The 19651-nt window shown below is 42.5% G+C and overlaps 1 protein-coding gene across 2 annotated transcripts in view; it reads left to right on the top strand.

The window, feature by feature from the left end:
* Window positions 1-19651, top strand: part of MTHFD1 (methylenetetrahydrofolate dehydrogenase, cyclohydrolase and formyltetrahydrofolate synthetase 1) — a 58579-nt gene that overhangs the window by 13128 nt on the left and 25800 nt on the right. For both annotated transcript variants that reach the window (XM_082442572.1, XM_082442571.1), the window contains 6 exons: window positions 7336-7395; window positions 7837-7890; window positions 8750-8886; window positions 9008-9108; window positions 10880-11016; window positions 11896-12007. In XM_082442572.1, the coding sequence (XP_082298698.1) occupies window positions 7336-7395; window positions 7837-7890; window positions 8750-8886; window positions 9008-9108; window positions 10880-11016; window positions 11896-12007 (601 nt within the window). The remainder of the gene's footprint in view (window positions 1-7335; window positions 7396-7836; window positions 7891-8749; window positions 8887-9007; window positions 9109-10879; window positions 11017-11895; window positions 12008-19651) is intronic.

Here is a 19651-nt window from a genome sequence, read left to right as displayed (position 1 = left end):
CTCAGTAAGTAAAGTTTTTAAAAGGTAGTTGCAGTGTGGACTCTGAAACTTGTTATCAGTGAACTTTCATACTTTGTTAAATCAAAATCTTGTTTTATGTTGCAGTTTGAATGGCTATTTACCTGTGTCTGGTTTTATGTCCTTCATTCCCCATTTGGAAAATAATGGTTCGCTGAATTATGCAGGTCTTCCAAATGTTAACACGTTTCATTATGCAATATTTTAAAAATCATAATCATTAATATCACCAACAGACTTATCAGAAAAGTCTTTAAGTGTTGAGAAGTTGTCAGGCTCACAGGAGTATGTAAATACCAATTTTTGCTTGAAAGCTCAAATTTTGTCATTGGTAATTAATACTATTAGTTATTTTCCTTGAAGTAGCAGGCTCACTTTATCCAATTTTGCGAAAATATTTGCCAAATATTCAAGCCCAAATAATCATTATTTGTCAGTTGTTCTTTTAAGTAAAGATGGTGTTCCATTTAAAAATCTGCTAGTTCTGCTTGCAAGGCAAGAAAGCTCAAGTGCTTTTCCTGGTGACAACCACTTCTGTATGCGGCAGAAGTGCTTTGTGATTGCTTCCCCATTCTTTATGCAGAATATTAAAAAGACATGTACTCAAGGGTCAGCGTTTAATAAAAATAATTTTTACTGCTTCATCAAGAGCACTTCTAAGTGAAATTGGTGTCTTTTTTTCTTTTTACTGAGACTGTGTGACTAGTACAGGTTGGTGCCATTGTCTTGATTTAGTGCTAAGTCATCAGCAGTCTTACACAGCCTAACTTGTGCAGCCTCAGTACAGATGTCAATACAGTGAAAAAGGCAAATGACATCATAGTATTATGGCACTCGCAAATCTTCTGAAAGGGTGTTGGGGTTCCCGCAAGAGTGTATGAACCGCACTTTGGGAACCATTGCCTCATGCAGTTTTATCTGACCCCAGATATCAGCTGTAGGTCAGGAACTGGTAAACCTGGATCTCTTCTGGTTCTAGGCTTTTGGCTTCTAGGACATCACTCCTTCTCTAATCTTTTTTGCTTGTTGTTCCTGATACCTTCCTGATACCTAGACCACTCGAATACCTCAACGCTCAGCCCTCAGACTTCTTTTCTACCTTATTTTTTCCCTAAGTGAGCTCCCCCAGTCCCATAGCTACATGAGAGAATACTTTCTGTCTGAGGTTTCTTTCAAGAGCTCCAGATTCATCCAGTAAGAGGCCTTCAATAAATAGGAGATATTTAATAAATATGTGTCATGTGGCCAGATGTACAAATGAATGTTTGAAGGGTTGATTGGGATGACAGGAAACTGATAGCTTGCATTTGAAATTCCCTTCAGAAACACCTGCTTCCTCACTTCACATTTCTCTCTGTATGTATGTCTCCATGTATATCATTTAATCCCTTGCTAAGTTTCTGTTCCATGTTCATCAAGAATTTCAGAGTGAATAGTACTTAAATATTTTCCCCCATTGCTATTCATTATCTGAGAGGCCTTAGTTGAGAAGAAAAGCACAGAAGGCCTGTCGTTCTGCCTGGTATGTCCTGTGCTGTGGTGGATTTTCCATTTTTGCAAATTACTAAGAATCGAAGGTGTATGTTGTGAGTGTCCACTTGGTACTTTTGTGGGACAGTTATTTCTTGGCTTATTCTTGTGAATTGTTTGTTGTAGGAAGAGTAAATGTCATAGACAAGAAATCTGTTTCTGTAAACCTTTTTGTAGCAATATTGAGGGGTTTTTTTTTCTTGCTTTTTAAAAATTGACTTCCAAACTCCTATTTTAAATTTATTGATTGCAAAGTGTTTTTGTTACATAAACACTGTTCTGCAGCTTGTCTCTTATGTCCTTGCAATAAAACAGTGGTAGAATATTTTAATCTTGTACTTTAGCACCAGAATCAACATCTTTCTATGATGCAAGGCTCACAGATTATGTTGTAATCACATCTGTGCCACCTCAGACCTCTTGTTTGTTTTCCATCCTGGTGACAGGCACCACCATTTTCCCACACACTCAAACTAGAAACCTGAGCTGTCTCTTTTGGGCATCTCCCTGCTCTCTACATCCCCTTAGGGACTAAGGTACTATTGGTAATGCCTCTCATAAGCTCTTGGGATATCTTCCCTCCTTTTGATTTCTACTGCTCCCACCCTCTGGGCCGCTAGTCAACTGCTTACAGGCTTCTGATCTGGATGCTTCCAGTCCTTTTAACTGCAAATGTAGCCCTTGTCAAAATGCAAATCTGATCACAATCCATCCAGCTACACCCACTCTCCCCATCCTTAACAGAAGGAACAACAGTACTGCTTCTGTAGAGTGACTCCTGGAGTTCAAATGATTTGTATATATTACTAGTTGTTCTGATTTTTATACTACCCCTACGAGATGGGAGCTGTATGAAACCGAGCAGGACCCTGTGGGGCCCTCCCTGGTACAAATCCTTCCTGTGTCGCCCATATCTTGTTTGTTGGAAATAGGCTTCATTCAGCCTCCTTGACCTTCCCTGAGTTCCATAGGACAGATTCAAACAGTTGCTAATCAGGGAAGGGAGGGGATGCAGAAACACGGGAGGAACAGTCTAGAAACAGTGGTTCAGCACAGCCTTGGGGCAGGGTCCTAGTTCCTCCTCAGGGAATATAAATAACAATATCTGTGAGTTCTTCTGCAGAACTGAGACCCCCAGGTGGAGGATGGCAACTTCAGGCTGAGCACAAGATTCCTGGAATACCGCCCTGTTACCTCACCATCAACCAATCAAAAGAAAGTCACATACCCTGTAGCCCTCAACCCAAATTTTGCCTATAAAAACATTTCCCTCAAAACCATCAGGGAGTTTGGGGTTTTAGAGTACGAGCCACCCATTCTCCTTGCTTGGCCCTGCAATAAACCTTTCTTTGCTCCGAACTCCGATGTTTCAGTTTGTTTGGCCTCACTGTGCCTGGAGCACCCTAACCTGTGTTCAGTAACAGTAACTGGTGGTCAAAGATCTTGGGTAGCTTGCCCAAAGCCACAGACATGAAGGTAGTGAGTCTGGATAGGAACCCAGCTCTATCTGTCTCCAAAATCAATTTGCTTTTCCCATTCGTTTTTCTAATTCATTAGCATTAAGGATAGTCAGGATCTGGTCCAGGCATATATACCTACAAGTTGGAATTTCTTTTAAAACAGCAGACTGATAACTTCCAAATAGTTAAATATTTAACGGAAATTAAGACTTGGCTTTTCATCACAAGAGATACAAATGATGGACTTCCCTGGTGGCGCAGTGGTTAAGAATCCACCTGCCAATGCAAGGGACATGGGTTTGAGCCCTGGTCTGGGAAGATCCCACATGCCGCAGAGCAACTAAGCCCGTGCGCCACAACTACTGAGCCTGTGCTCTGGAGCCCACGAGCCACAACTACTGAAGCCCACACACCTAGGGTCCATGCTCCGCAACAAGAGAAACCACCACAGTGAGAAGCCCACGCACCACAACAAAGAGTAGCCCCCGCTCACTGCAACTAGAGGAAGCCCGCGCATAGCAACGAAGACCCAACGCAGCCAAAAAATAAATAAATAATTTAAAAAAAAAAGATACAAATGAGGCTGTATTTCCATAAAATAGTTATTAATAATATAATAACACTTGCTTCCTACCAGGTATTATTTAAAGTGCTTTTTATAAATTTATTTGTTTTATTTTTGGCTGTGTCGGGTCTTCGTTGCTGCACACAGGCTTTTCTCTAGTTGCAGCGAGCAGGGGCTACTCTTCCTTGCGGTGCACGGGCTTCTCATTGCAGCGGCTTCTCTTGTTGCAGAGCACAGGCTGTAGGCGTGCAAGCTCAGTAGTTGTGGCTTGCGGGCTGTAGAGTGCAGGCTCAGTAGTTGTGGCATACGGCCTTAGTTGCTCTGCAGCATGTGGGATCTTCCTGGACCAGGGCTTGAACCCGTGTCCCCTGCATTGGCGGGCGGATTCTTAACCACTGCACCACCAGGGAAGCCCTAAAGTGCTTTATATATAGTAACTTATTCAGTCCTCACAAAAGACATGGACAAAACAAAAAAATAAACTCAATTGGCCTGAATGTTTACAAAAGGCTCCGGGAGCAGAAGAAAAATTAATCAGTAGACCAATACCCAAGATATTTTATGGTGTAAAACAGGGATTGGTAAACTGTGGCCCATGTCCAAAACTGCTCAGGTTGTAAATGGTTAAAAAAGAAGGTATGACAGAGTATGTGGCCTGAAAAACCTAAAATATATGCTGCCTGGCCCTTTACAGAAACAGTTTGTAGATTCCTGGTGTGAAAAAAAAAAAAATCCCTAACTTGTTCCAAGATAGTGTTGTAGGAAAAATGGGGCGCAAGAGGATGGTCACATCCCAGGTCTTGGGTGAGTCCCTCAGGCCGCCAGGTGAGAGTCCTTGGCTTTGCATAGGAAAGATTTCAAGAGTGAGCCATAGTGAAGTGAAAGCAAGTTTATTTAGAGAGGTACACGTTCCATAGACGGCGTAGGCCATCTTAAAAGGAGAGAGTGGTTCCGTGGTGTTGGGGTGGCTAGTTTTTATGGGCTGGGTAATTTCATAGGCTAACAAGTGGGAGGATTAGTCCAGGTATTTTGGAGGAGGGGCAGGGACTTCCAGGAATAGGGCTGCCGCAATCCGCTTTTGGGCCTTTTATGGTCAGCCTTGGAACTGTCATGGCACCCATGGTTGTGTCATTTATGTTCTTGTCATATGCTAATGTATTACAATGAGTGTATAATGAGGCTCAAGGTCCACTGGAAGTAGACTCTTCCGCCATCTTGGACCTAATGTGTTCTAACCGATTTTTGTGGTATCCTGTTCTTAATGGTTGTGTCATTCTTGTAATGGTTGTGCCCTGCCCACTTCCTTTTCTGTCTCAATAGGACGTTTTTTGGATGATGTAATTCACCTCCTTCAAGGAAGAAATTGGTATTTCTGATAAAATGCTTAAGTGATTTTTTTTTTCTTAATAAACTATAATGGGATTAAGATTTGTTCTGGGAAACCAGTAGGCCATCCACCCACTTGCTTGTCAGTCAAGAATCTACTGTTCTTCAACTAAACATTCTTTTTGCATCCAGTCTATCAATGATTATATAACCATTTTTCCCTATGAAATGCCTATATGAGAATATTTGAACTGGATCTTAAGAGGTCTTTTTCTTTGCATTAGGATTACAGTAAGATTTTGACGTATGCTCATAACTGTTAAGCTTTCCGTTAAAAAACTGGTGGTAGTTTTGGAGTTGCAGAAAAATTCCTTCAGAAACATTCAGACAGAAAAGTTACCTATAAAGGAACAACAACAAAAGACTTCAGACTTCTGTCACACTAGGTGCCAAAGACAACAACTCTGAAGGAAAATGTCATGACTCCAAACTCAGCCAAACGTGCCTTCAAGTGCAAAGACAGCAGAGAAATATTTTCAGGTGCACACAGACTCAGGAAAATGCCCACACACCTTTCCTGGAAAAGTGACTTACAGTTGCATTTAGCTACATGAGAGGTGAAGATAAAGTATAGAACAGAGAAGTTGTAATTTATAAAAAAAACAAAAAACCCGGCAGTGAGTGATAAAACCATTTAATCTCCGAGTTAAGTCGAAATAACTAATTGTAGTTATAAATATTGTCAACTTAAAAAACGTACAACGTGAGAGCTGTGAGTTGAGTTTACTCAATGTCTTACTGAGGGCTATAGCCTAGGAGACAGTGACAGTCTCTAATTGCTCAGAGAAACTGTTCCAAAGAGGTAAGGGAGGAGTCGGTATATGTATTGTGTGTGTGTGTGAATTTGGGCTGGGGGATACAGGCAGTCAAGATCTCAGTGAAAGGCTACTGCTGATCACAGGATCAGCTATCTCAGTTAATACCTTTTTTTTTTAATAAATTTATTCATTTGTTTAATTTTTGGCTGCATCGGGTCTTCGCTGCTGCACGCGGGCTTTCCCTAGTTGTGGTGAGCGGGGGCTACTCTTCGTAGCGGTGCGCGGGCTTCTCATTGCAGTGGCTTCTCTTGTTGCGGAGCACGGGCTCTAGGTGCATGGGCTTCAGTAGTTGTGGCACGCAGGCTCAGTAGTTGTGGCTCACAGGCTTAGCTGCTCTGCTGCATGTGGGATCTTCCCAGACCAGAGCTCAAACCCATGTCCCCTGCATTGGCAGGTGGATTCTTAACCACTGCACCACCAGGGAAGCCCCCTCAGTTAATACTTTTAGGGCTTTTCTATGTGTGGGAAGATGCAAGAATCTGGGGTCATTGAAATTCTTCCTAAGACATGCATTTGAACTATCTAAGGGGCCCATATATTCCAAAACATGGAATGCTGCACCCTGAATTCCTTTCAGGGTGTACTTGCAGGTCAGCAACTGCAGGGGCCAATGACTTGATCCTTATAGAACTGAAATGGCAGGCAACATTCTTTGTTTACAATATTAATAAAAATGAAAAAACAGTACTCTATTTCCTACTTTGATCTAAAAATCCCAGAGTGTATTAAATCTGGTAGCTGAATCAATGAAGGTTGGATGATGGGGCAAAGATCATATATATAAAATGACGAAAATGAAACATGAGAGGCACTAAAATTCTAGGGAAGCCCCACAGGAAGCACCTAATGCACTTAGGTGCAAATAACCCGTAGAAAAATCAAATTCCCCTCACCGCATTCATCTGGCTCTTGAAATTCAAATTAGCACTGGCAAAACTGAGACTTCTCTATAAAGGACACCTGCAGCTAAGAGTAAGGCCGTGTTCTGTGAGCCTCAGGGGAGCTTCCAGTAACAGCATCAGCGTGACCAGACCCGGAGATACTCCGTTCCTAGGGCCAGCTTCTTTCTCCATGGTTGTCCTGTTTAAAGCAACCATGCATCAGTTACCTTTGGTGTCAAGGATGTACCGTTCTTCCCTCTGCAGTTTTGGGAGAAACCAAACTTATTGTGGCATATCACCCCGAGAGGACGTTTCAGCTTTGAAAAGGACAAATGTCAACCACTGAAACATGGCAAAATATTTGTAAAGGAAAATTTTAGATAAATGATTACAGTGGAAAACTAAATATGTCCGTGATTAAAGAAACAGGGAACATAGTGAGACCTAGCATGGTGGGGCAGGGGATTTGGCTTCTGCGTGCTTCTTCCCCTGTCTTAAGGGCAGCAGACTGCCCTTTGCCTGGCGTGGGCGTCTGTTGCGTGTGAGCTAGGATTAGGTCCACCCTAACAGGAGTCTTGTGATTAAATATTCCTTTTATCAAAACTAAAATTTTAGAAGCTTTTCCATACACTTTGCCTTTCCCTAATCGTCTGATTTGCATGTCTTTATTATTCTAGGTCGGCAACAGAGATGATTCTAATCTTTATATAAACGTGAAGCTGAAGGCTGCTGAAGAGGTAAAGCCCAGAACAGCGGCGCCGACGCCCCGCCTCTCCACTCTTACCCCTCCCCCTCCCCAGGTCCTGTCTGCCACCCCTTCCCCTTTGTGCTCCCCCCACAAAAACTTTTATCGCCCACAGCAGACTTCAGTTTATGCATTTCGCAAGTTAGAAATGGGTGACAGAGCTTCAGCCTCTGGTTTGCCCTGGAATGTTTTCTAATCAGTGATCTGCTTGCTTCTAAAGAGCAGGAATAGTGGACATAAAACTGCTTAAGTGCCGTGGTGACAGTTAACAAGGAAACGATGGATGGGTCAAAGTGAGAGACTCATTCTTCAGGGTGTATGAGGGTGAAATGATGCCTGCCACCTGGTTTGTCTTAGTCACATCTATAGAAGAAATGGGCCCATGTCTCAAGTCCTTTTGCCATGTACCTGTTTTAAATGTTCATTCTTGCAGATCGGGATCAAAGCCAGGCACATTAAGTTACCACGAACGGCCACAGAATCTGAGGTGAGCTGTTAAGAATCAACTGTTAAGAGGGCAGCCGAAGTGCTTTCCTCTCTGGTTTTAGTTTAGTGGAACTTTAGGGACATTCAGCATACAAGAGACCTCCAGGTAATTCTTTCTTCACAGACTCAGCCTTCAGGAAATCTTTGAAAATACCCACAGAGTAAATGGGGCAGTGCTAGGTATGAATGTTTGGTACTCACAGTGTGATTGCTGCATCATTTGTTTGCAAATCACCTGAGATGTTCATTGAAAACTGATCACTGGCCTGTTGTTACCTGCACTTGAAAAATGAAATGTTTCATTTCTATGATGTTCAAGAATAGGCAGAACAAATCATGAGTGAGTAAAGTCAGAACTGTGGGGGATTAACCGGGAAGCGGCAGGAGGGAAAAGGGACTTCCTGAGGTCGTGGAAATGTTCTACATCTGCATTGTCCAGCAGGATAGCCACTAACCCCATGTGGTCATTTAATTAAAATGAAATAAAGTTTAAAATTCCGTTCCTCAGTTGAACTAAGCCACATTTCAAGTATTTTAGTAGCCACGATTGTAAGGTACAAATTACAGAACATTTCTGTCTTCACAGAAATCTTGATTTGGGTGATGGTACCATGCATTTTACTGTTGCAGTGATAGTTTATTAAAGTTCTTAGCTCTTTTGTTTGCTGGATTTCTTGCAAGACACCTGAAGGTTACATTCTGTGTTAAAGTAGAGTTGCTCTCAGGATCCAAGGCAAGGTACATTCCGAGAGGACTACAGTTAAACTCTCGGGGGGAGAATGGGACTTCTGACTTGGAAAGTGTTTCTCCACCCTGTTGATTTCTATGTGGTATGTAAGTTGTATGTGGTTTATTTTTAGGTGTTAAAGTGCATTACATCTTTGAATGAAGACTTCACTGTGCATGGTTTCATAGTGCAGCTACCTTTAGATTCAGAGAATCCTATTAACACTGAAGCATTGATCAACGCTATTGCACCCGAGAAGGATGTGGACGGGTGAGTGTGACTTGGCTTTCTGTACCACATTGCATGATTGCGACTATAATATATTTCTACTTCAGGAACACATCATTTTGGTTCTAAAGAGTAAAGACACCTATCACTTTCCTTGTTTTAGATTGACTAGCATCAATGCTGGAAAACTTGCTAGAGGTGACCTAAATGACTGTTTCATCCCTTGTACACCCAAAGGATGCTTGGAACTCATCAAGGAGACAGGTAAAAACAACCAGACAAAAACAAAGCACCATTTCGTGGAGCCTGGTCTTGACCTTCAGAGGTATAGGGGAGATACACTGTGAGCCCTAAATAAGTGGGCTTGATTGGCACAAGGACCTGTGTGCTAGGGGCTTCTTTACCTAAATTCTCAATTTTCTCAACAACCTTATGAAGTAGATAGGTATTCTTATTGTTTAATAGCTGAGAAGACATTCTCAGAGAGATTGAGTAATTTGTCCAAGAGGCAGCAGAGCCAAGATTTGAACTCAGAGTTATTTGAGTTCAAAGCAATTTATTTTGTGTGAAAAAGTAGCCTATATGATAATAAAGATTCAGATAGTCTGTAGGGTGCAAAGTGAAAAGTCTGAATCCCAGAATGGGCCCCGAGTCACCGTTGTAGATCTAGGAAATGGATTCCTTGGATAATTGGCCGTATTACCCCGTTACCTAGTCAGCCTCTTGGTATTTTAATTTCATCATGAATACTTCTTAGCAGAGGTTATTTTTTACAAGGAAGTGTGCCCTGTTTAAAGGAAGTGGATCAGAAATTTCAAGTGGAAAGTGTTAGCTAACATAAGTGAAAATTTTCTGTGGCTGGCAAGGAAAGGTCAATCTGTAAGCCTTGGGACAGCTATTATTGTTCAGTCCTACAGCTAAATTTATACTCTATGGCATGTTTAGCACACAGTGTGTTCCAACTTGATAGAAAAAAATCCCATGAGCCGTGGCAGCTGTAGGCTCCCCACCTCCTCTTGTTGATACTGAAGCGACCATTTGCCCTAATGCAGCTTCAGGTCCTTTACTGTACCCTAAAAGGTATAGAAAGTTACCTTCTAAACACTTCACACTTTGAGGGTTTTACTTCTAGATGTTCATGATGTTAGCATTATATAGAAACTCACCTTTTTTGAATAGAGTTAATGTTACACAAGAAGCACAGTTTAAACACAAACTGCCTTAAGGAAGAGTTCGCTTCAGTGGGGCTGGGTGGAAGGGCTCAGTAGAGTCCTCAGGACCTTATTTCTGCTCCCCTTTGCGTGGTGGCTCGTTCTGAGCTCTGCTTGGTGGCCCCGAGCAGCTCCAGCCTGTTGCATCCTTGTGCCTAAGAGTCATGGGATGGATTTCACTGGCCATAGGATGAAATATGGTCACTTGTTCACGCTTGGGTGTTCACCCACACCATCTCTACTGAGGAGAGTATGTCAGTCCTGAAAAGGACATTGGGATAATGCCAGAAGAACGGGTGCTCAGTAAACAAAAAGAAAATTTTTTACTACAGTTAAGTTCCCCTTTATCACTTCCCTGCAAATAACCCTGTGGCTCAGGCCCTAAGCCAAAAGAGAAATTTGGATGAGGAACTAAAGAGTTACTGATACTAATCTAATTTCCCTCCACCCCATTACGTTCACCCTGTTTCTTGTAACTTTTTCCCATGTAATGTAGTATGTCCTCTTCTTCCATATGGCTGTTTAGCTGTAGGTCAGGGTTTCCTTCTGATTTGAGTGTAGGTTTTCTCCCCACTCTCCTATGACTCAATGAATGGGTCTTGGCTTAAGCTCCTCTCAAAAACCCACAGCAAGAAGGACACATGTACAAGTCCCAACTTGTAGCTGAAACCCTGAGTAGCCAAAGAAGGGATGGTTTTAGGAAGATTGCTTTTTGATGCTAAGAACCTGCTTTTGTGCACTTGTCCTGAGTTCTCCCATTTAGGTGGCATGCGAAGGAGGGCAGCTTCCCCCAGTTCTCTGATGCACGCTGGCTTTTCTTTCAGGGGTGCAGATCGCCGGCAGGCACGCTGTGGTGGTCGGGCGCAGTAAAATAGTTGGTGCCCCAATGCATGACCTGCTTCTGTGGAGCCACGCCACAGTGACCACCTGCCACTCCAAGACTGCCCACCTAGGCGAGGAGGTAAGGGGTCACGCGTGCGCGTTTGCACGCCCGTTCCTGCGTGTGGCAGGGGTTCTTGCCTAATGGGGATGGTTCATAATTAAGTGCCAGAAACTGCCACGTACTTTATTACCTCATTACTGCGTTTAACCCCTCTAACAATTCTGTGATTCTTGTCTGTCTTACAAGATGAAGAAACAAATTCAAATTTAAAACTTGTCCAAGTCTATGCAGATTTTCATTTGGACTGTATTCTTTCTGTGCCAGTCCATCTCGTGGTAGATAGGGGTTAGCAGTACAGGGACTGGGGTTGACCCATGGCAGCCAGATCCCACACATGCGACAGTGGGTGGTCTGAGAGGTGGAGGTGTCCAGAGCGGGTTATGGACAGTGGTCCTGTGACCTCAGTCACAGCTTGTTCTTGACCCCTGCATCAGATTCCTGAGCCCAGGAATTCTCACATGGACACATCCCATTGACAGTGCAGTCTCTTAAATGTGGGGAGAGACCAGGAGAGAGGCCCAGCACCTCTTTAATCCTCCCCAAGCAATGCTCTGCTGAAGGTGGTAGTCCCCACGTTCCGGGAAAGAGGGGGCAGTCTCCAGGTGTCATGTAATTCAGGGATGTTGTCCCAGGCCTGTGGCTCCAAGCCTGTACTCCTCTCTATCTCACAGGTTCTCATCAGGTTCCCCATTCAGTAAAATATCTAGTGAAAGGGGAGGTTTTGACGTGTGTAGGAATGAGCACAGTATATGAAGAGCTGTCAGAGACAGTGTGTGGCCTGCATAAAATAGCTGATGACAGTGAATTTCATACAAAGCTTACGGATGTCCTTTCCACTTCTAGATTTTTTTTATGTTTCACTGTTTAGTTTCTGAAGTCAGAACTGTCTTTCCCTAGGTAAGTAAAGGTGACATCCTGGTAGTTGCAATTGGTCAGCCTGAAATGGTGAAAGGGGAATGGATCAAACCTGGGGCAATAGTCATCGACTGTGGAATCAATTATGTCCCAGGTGAGTGTTGCTGGGGGAAGAAGGTGGTTTCTGGAGGCGGGCTGGGCAGAGGAGGATGAAGCCCAAGCGAGAACCCCTTGTCCCATTTTAGGCTTGAAGTGCTAAGGTTTAGAGTGATCAGCCTACCCATGGGGGCATGAAGTTAGCAGACGGCATAGTTGCGCCTTGCAGGAAGAGCCTGTGATTTTAGCCACTGTGCCGTGCAGTCCAAGATGACCTTGTCCAGGGAGAGGGTGGGAGAGGAGGCAAGATGATTTCTCGCTTTATCATCACGTAGAGATGGACTTTAACAAAGGATGGTTAAAATATAGTGTGATCTTTGCAAAGTGCTGTGAGACTCCAGGAGAGGGACACGTTGTGTCAAGAGTCCTCTAGTTAGGGCTTTGCAAAGATGTTTGGCCTGGGCTGTTTCTAGGCCAAGGATAAAGCCAACATTATAGTCATGTCCAAAACTGTCCTTGCATCCTCGTCCCTAAGTTACTCCTCACTGCCCTGTTTTGGTTAGTGATATCGTCACCATTCTTCCTTCCCACAGGTCTGAAACCTTTTAGTTTCCCTCCCAATCGTTCCATGTATGGATCCGTTTTTAAATCTTATGAGTTTTTTCCCTTTCTTCTCTGTTCTCAGTGTCACCACTGAGAGTCACCCTCTCTGCTGGATGCACTGCTATAAATTTCTCCTTGGTCTCCCTACCGCCAGCTGACTCCCACTCAGATCCATCTGTGCGCTCTTGCCATGTTTATGGGTCTTGATGTGGACCTGTGAGCCTCTTTCTTCCATGCTACCTGCCAGACTCCTTAGCCCCATACTAGTTTCAGCCACCTCTGTGGCCTTCTTTCTCACACACACTTTGTGAATACCTGTCTTAAACTGTTGTGAAATGGACCACGTGCTCTCCTGCACATGCCTGTTTGTACTTTGCTGCTCTTTCTGCCTGTATCTTTAGTGGGGCAGGCAGTTCTTTCCTCATGAAGTTTTCAAACGTAAAATCTGAAAGGACAATTCAGTGAATACTTGCATACATACCTCGTGGGGTCAAAAAAGGAACAGTTTTTAATCAAGCGACTGTTTCTGTGCATCAGGCACCACTCCAGGCCTTGGGCTACACAACTGAATAAAGCTCAACCGTGATCTTCACTTTCAATGACTTCCTCCCCACCTCCTCTCTGTCCAAAATGTCCATTCTTCCTTCCAAACCTTGTCTGATTTTCCTTCAGCAAGAGATGATCTCTCCTTCTTTGAAAATCCTTCTCTCCCTCCCTCCCCTCCCGCAGAACTTGGTGTTTCTCTCGTTGTATGTCTCTCATGCTTGGTGTCCTGTGCCCTTTCTCCACTAGTCTGCCTATAGGTGCCGTGTCCAGCTTGTGCCTTCTGACTGCTGGCACCCATATCTGTTGGAATGTTAAAAAGAGTTATAGCAGGAATATTCTTTTTCCTCCCCTCCCATCTCAAGTTTGAAATATAGACACTAAGCTGCCAGGAACATGAGTCACTGTCAAGCCTTCACCGTTTTTAACCTCCCTCCCACTCTCCGTACCATGTTTTTAAGACAGTAGCTCATAATTGATCAGTCATTTTCTTGTAGTGTAATTATCTGATGGGTGATAAATTGCTCTCCTACAACTCCTCACTTTCAGTACTTGCAATGTGACATTCAAGCTCATTCTGTTTAAAACCTTGCATCTTCTGTATCATATTTCTGCTTTTGACCTTTTTTGTTTTAGACTGGATTTGAGAGAGGGAAGAAGAAAAACCTGGGTAGGGCTCTTGAGTCTCGTATGAAATGAAATGTTGACTTACACGTGAAACTTAACCTCCTATTCACATTTATTCCTCATGCAGAAGGTAAAATACGAATAAGGTCAGAGCAGTATCTTTCCTCCTGGTCAGCTGTACTTTTTCTGATCCTGGGGATATAGGGGAATAAGTATCATTACGGTTCCCCAAGGAAGGCAGGATCACTGCTACAGACCCGAGGGTGAGCAGGAGGACCTGAAGACTGCTCTTTGCGAGTGTTCATTCCTTTTTTTTTTTTAATTGTTGTTGATGTATAGTTGATTTACAATGTTATGTTAGGTTCAGGTGCACAGCAAAGTGAATCAGGTATACATATACATATAGCCACTCTTTTTCAGATTCTTTTCCCATATAGGCCATTACAGAGTATTGAGTAGATTTCCCTGTGCTATACAGTAGGTCCTTATTAGTTATCTATTTTATATATAATAGTGTGAATGTGTCAATCCCAGTCTCCCAATTTATCACTTCCCCCTTTACCCCCTGGTAACCCAAAGTCTGTTTTCTACGTCTGTAACTCTATTTCTGTTTTGTAGGTAAGTTCATTTGTACCCCTTTTTTTAGATTCCACATATAAGTGATATCATGATATTTGTCTTTCTCTGACTTACTTCATTCAGTATGACAATCTCTGGGTCCATCCATGTTGCTGCAAATGGCATTATTTCATTCTTTTTTATGGCTGAGTAGTATTTCATTGTATATATGTACCACATCTTCTTTATCCATTCCTCTGTTGATGGGCATTTAGGTTGCTTCCATGTCCTGGCTATCGTAAACAGGGCTGCAGTGAACACTGGAGTGCATGTATCTTTTTGAATTATGGTTTTCTCTGGATATATGTGCAGGAGTGGGATTGCTGGATCATATGGTAGCTCTATTTTTAGTTTTTTAAGGAGCCTCCATACTGTTCTCTATAGTGACTGTACCAATTTACATTCCCACCAACAGTGTAGGAGGGTTCAAATGTTCATTCTTGAAACACCACTTTCCACAACTGGGCCACTTCTTGGTTCATATTTTGATTATTTAAATCATTTGCATGGTCCTTTCAGGGATAACATCTTAAGTTATTTTCCAAATTAAGGATGAATTAAGGTATGTAGTTTTTTGTTGTTGTTTTGTTATGGGTTTTTGTTTCGTTTTATTTATTTATTTATTTATTTATTTATTTATTTATTTATTTATTTATTTATTTATTTATGGCTGTGCTGGGTCTTCGTTTCTGTGTGAGGGCTTTCTCCAGTTGCGGCAAGCGGGGGCCACTCTTCATCGCGGTGCGCGGGCCTCTTATTATCGCGGCCTCTCTTGTTGCGGAGCACAGGCTCCAGATGCGCAGGCTCAGTAATTGTGGCTCATGGGCCTAGTTGCTCCGTGGCATGTGGGATCTTCCCAGACCAGGGCTTGAACCCGTGTCCCCTGCATTGGCAGGCAGATTCTCAACCACTGCGCCACCAGGGAAGCCCGAGGAATATTTTTTTTAAGATTCAAGTACAGAGCAGAAAGTTTTGGCCAGAGAAACATGTAAAAGTGTTCTTCCTGGTAGTTTACTAAAGATAATTTGAAAAGGACTGGATTAATAGTGTTTTATTTGGAAGGGTTATAAAAGGGGGGAACAGATTCCTAACCCCCCACAAACCAGTCTCAACCTATCCAGCGTAGTGGCTTCTATACTGGACCCTGTTATTGGGGCCCCCAAATTACATGTGAAGGACTCAAGGCTCAGCTGGATTGGGTTTTTTTTCCTCTACCGCACGGCTTGCGGGATCTTAGTTCCCCGACCAGGGATTATAAACCCATGCCCCCTGGAGTGGAAGCGCAGAGTCCTAATGTTGGACCACCAGGGAAGTCCCTCAGCTGGATCTTAAGTAGTTTTGCACTAATAGTTCCAGATGAAAGAGAAATTCTAGGGCTGGGATAGATAATCAAAATGTTTGTTGGTTACTGAAGCCATGTGCTTAGAGACGGGGTCACTTTTCTACTGACCACATCACACCTTCCGTGAAACCCTGTACGTACATCAGAGGGCACTGAAGCCAGCCCTGATAGCGTTTGATTAAGGAGCAGAGCTGAGCCCACCCAGTGCAGCGTTAGGTTGTGCAGTAATTGACGTGTCTCCTGTATATGCAGAAACACACGGAGAAAGTGACTAACATTCATAAATAGAAGGAGGTACAGGGGTATTTTTAGCTAACTTCGGTGTTAGACAGTTGAAACCCGTACAAGGGCAACCCTCAACCGTTATTTCCCTGGCATTTTGAAACGACCTTAGTGATTATGAGAGGAAATGTTCTGCCATTGCCGTAGCTTGCTGCCTTATAATCTAGAAGCCTGAAACCATCACAAGGGGTTGTGTTCACCAGCTCCTGAGAGTACATATAGAAAATATCTAATGTATCTAGGGTAGGAAGAGAAACCCTTATGTTTGGAGAGTGTTTTTTCTTTTTTTTAAAAAATTAATTAATTTATTTTTGGCTGTGTTGGGTCTTTGTTGCTGAACGCGGGCTTTCTCTAGTTGCGGCAAGCGGGGGCTACTCTTCATTGCGGTGCGCAGGCTTCTCCTTGCAGTGGCTTCTCTTGTTGCGGAGCACGGGCTCTAGGTGTGTGGGCTTCAGTAGCTGTGGCTCGCGGGCTCTAGAGCTCAGGCTCAGTAGTTGTGGCGCACGGGCTTAGTTGCTCCGCGGCATGTGGGATCTTCCCAGACCAGGGCTCGAACCCGTGTCCCCTGCATTGGCAGGCAGATTCTTAACAACTGTGCCACCAGGGAAGCCCAGAGAGTGTTTTTTCAATCTCAAGAAACACACACAATTTCTTACTTGATTCTCCTCAAGCTTGTGAAATAGGTAGTGTTCATCCTTCTTTGCCTCTTTGGACTTCTGATCAGTAAGGAGCCCACAGGGGCTGCAGACTCGAGGCTAGTGAAAGAGCTGATCCTAGAGCCAAAGTCGCTTAATTCTGGCTTTTTGGCTGAATCCTGAGGCTTCCTTTCTTAGTTGTGGCAATCTAATCAAAGAGGTGAAATGGCTAAGATCTTACCAGGTCCTGCCTTAGAACCAACCACAAGGTCTAGCCCTGTCCCCAGCCCCTCTTGGAAGTGCACGGAAGCCAAGTGTAGGAGTGAGTGAGCAGTGATGCATCATGGGGTTTTGTTCTCTTGAATAGCTATTCTTTGCTGCTAAGATTTGTAGTTGTTCTTGTATCCTTTTAACGGGAGTGTAATTATATTCTTTGCCTTTTTGCATACATTTAAGTAGCTGCTCGTCTTTGGAACTGGATGTTGAATTGTTCCTCCAGCTCATGCCTGGAGCTTACAAAATGCTGACAGTTGCTGTAGAAACCGTATCTGGCAGCTGCGATAAAGCTGGAGCTTTGTGCACCCAAAAAATTCCTTTGAAGGCCTTGGCAAATTAACATTTTAAAAGGTGCTCATTGTATACTTGCTGGTTGGCTTTAAGAATAAAAAACAGTTGGTATTTTATTTGCCACCTGACAGAAGACAAAAGGATTCTCCTGGTTATGAAAAACCACTTAAGCATCTTGTGGAATTTTGCAGGTAAAGTAAGTTTCTCCCTAAGAGATAGCAAACACCTGTCATCCCACAGCTTTTTTTTTTTTTTAAACATCTTTATTGGAGTATAATTGCTTTTCATTGTTGTGTTAGTTTCTGCTGTATAACAAAGTGAATCAGCTATACGTATACATATATCCCCATATCCCGTCCCTCTTGCGTCTCCCTCCCACCCCTCTAGGTGGTCACAAAGCACCGAGCTGATCTCCCTGTGTTATGTGGCTGCTTTCCACTAGCTATTTTACATTTGGTAGTGTATATATGTCAATGCCACTCTCTCACTTCGTCCCAGCTTACCTTCCCCCTTCCCCGTGTCCTCAAGTCCATTCTCTCTGTCTGCGTCTTTATTCCTGTCCTGCCCCTAGGTTCATCAGAACCATTTTTTTTTTTTTTTTAGATTCCACATATATGTGTTAGTGTACAGTATTTGTTTTTCTCTTTCTGACTTACTTCACTCTGTGACAGACTCTAGGTCCATCCACCTCACTACAAATAACTCAATTTTGTTTCTTTTAATGGGTGAGTAATATTCCACTGTATATATGTGCCACGTCTTCTTTATCCATTCATCTATCGATGGACCCTTAGGTTGCTTCCATGTCCTGGCTATTGTAAATAGTGCTGCAGTGAACATTGTGGTACATGACTCTTTTTGAATTATGGTTTTCTCAGGGTATATGCCCAGTAGTGGGATTGCTGGGTCGTATGGTAGTTCTATTTTTAGTTTTTTAAAGAACCTCCATACTGTTCTCCATAGTGGCTGTATCAATTTACATTCCCACCAACAGTGCAAGAGTGTTCCCTTTTCTCCACACCCTCTCCAGCATTTATTGTTTGTAGATTTTTTGATGATGGCCATTCTGACTGGTGTGAGGTGACACCTCATTATAGTTTTGATTTGCATTTCTCTAATGATTAATGATGTTGAGCATTCTTTCATGTGTTTGTTGGCAATCTGTATATCTTCTTTGGAGAAATGTCTATTTAGTTCTTCTGCCCATTTTTGGATTGGGTTGTTTGTTTTTTTGATATTGAGCTGCATGAGCTGCTTGTAAATTTTGTAGATTAATCCTTTGTCAGTTGCTTCATTTGCAAATATTTTCTCCCATTCCGAGGGTTTTCTTTTCGTCTCGTTGATGGTTTCCTTTGCTGTGCGAAAGCTTTTAGGTTTCATTAGGTCCCATTTGTTTATTTTTGTTTTTATTTCCATTTCTCTAGGAGGTCAAAAAGGATCTTGCTGTGATTTATGTCATAGAGTGTTCTTCCTATGTTTTCCTCTAAGAGTTTGATAGTGTCTGGCCTTACATTTAGGTCTTTAATCCATTTTGAGTTTATTTTTGTGTATGGTGTTAGGGAGTGTTCTAATTTCATTTTTCATTAGGGAGTGTTTCAATTTCATTTTTTTTACATTTATTTATTTATTTTTACATTTATTACATTTCATTTTTTTACATGTAGCTGTCCAGTGTTCCCAGCACCACTTATTGAAGAGGCTGTCTTTTCTCCATTGTATATTCTTGCCTCCTTTATCAAAAATAAGGTGACCATATGTGTGTGGGTTTATCTCTGGGCTTTCTATCCTGTTCCATTAATCTATATTTCTGTTTTTGTGCCAGTACCATACTGTCTTTTTTTTTTTTTTTTTTTTTTTAGTACCATACTGTCTTGATTACTGTAGCTTTGTAGTATAGTCTGAAGTCAGGGAAACTGATTCCTCCAGCTCCATTTTTCTTTCTCAAGATTGCTTTGGCTATTCGGGGTCTTTTGTGTTTCCATACAAATTGTGCAATTGTTTGTTCTAGTTCTGTGAAAAATGCCATTGGTAGTTTGATAGGGATTGCATTGAATCTGTAGATTGCTTTGGGTAGTATAGTCATTTTCACAATGTTGATTCTTCTAATCCAAGGACATGGTATATCTCTCCATCTGTTTGTATCATCTTTAATTTCTTTCATCAGTGTCTTATAGTTTTCTGCATACAGGTCTTTTGTCTCCTTAGGTAGGTTTATTCCTAGGTATGTTATTCTTTTTGTTTCAATGGTAAATGGGAGTGTTTCCTTAGTTTCTCTTTCAGATTTTTCATCATTACTGTATAGGAATGCAACAGATTTCTGTGCATTAATTTTGTATCCTGCTACTTTACCAAATTCATTGATTAGCTCTAGTAGTTTTCTGGTAGCATCTTTAGGATTCTCTGTGTATAATATCATGTCATCTGCAAACAGTGACAGTTTTACTTCTTCTTTTCCAATTTGTATTCCTTTTATTTCTTTTTCTTC

This window comes from Balaenoptera physalus (genome assembly GCF_965194825.1).
Source record: "Balaenoptera physalus genome assembly, chromosome: 2".
Classification (NCBI taxonomy): domain Eukaryota; kingdom Metazoa; phylum Chordata; class Mammalia; order Artiodactyla; family Balaenopteridae; genus Balaenoptera; species Balaenoptera physalus.
This window is presented reverse-complemented; position numbering and strand designations above follow the sequence as displayed.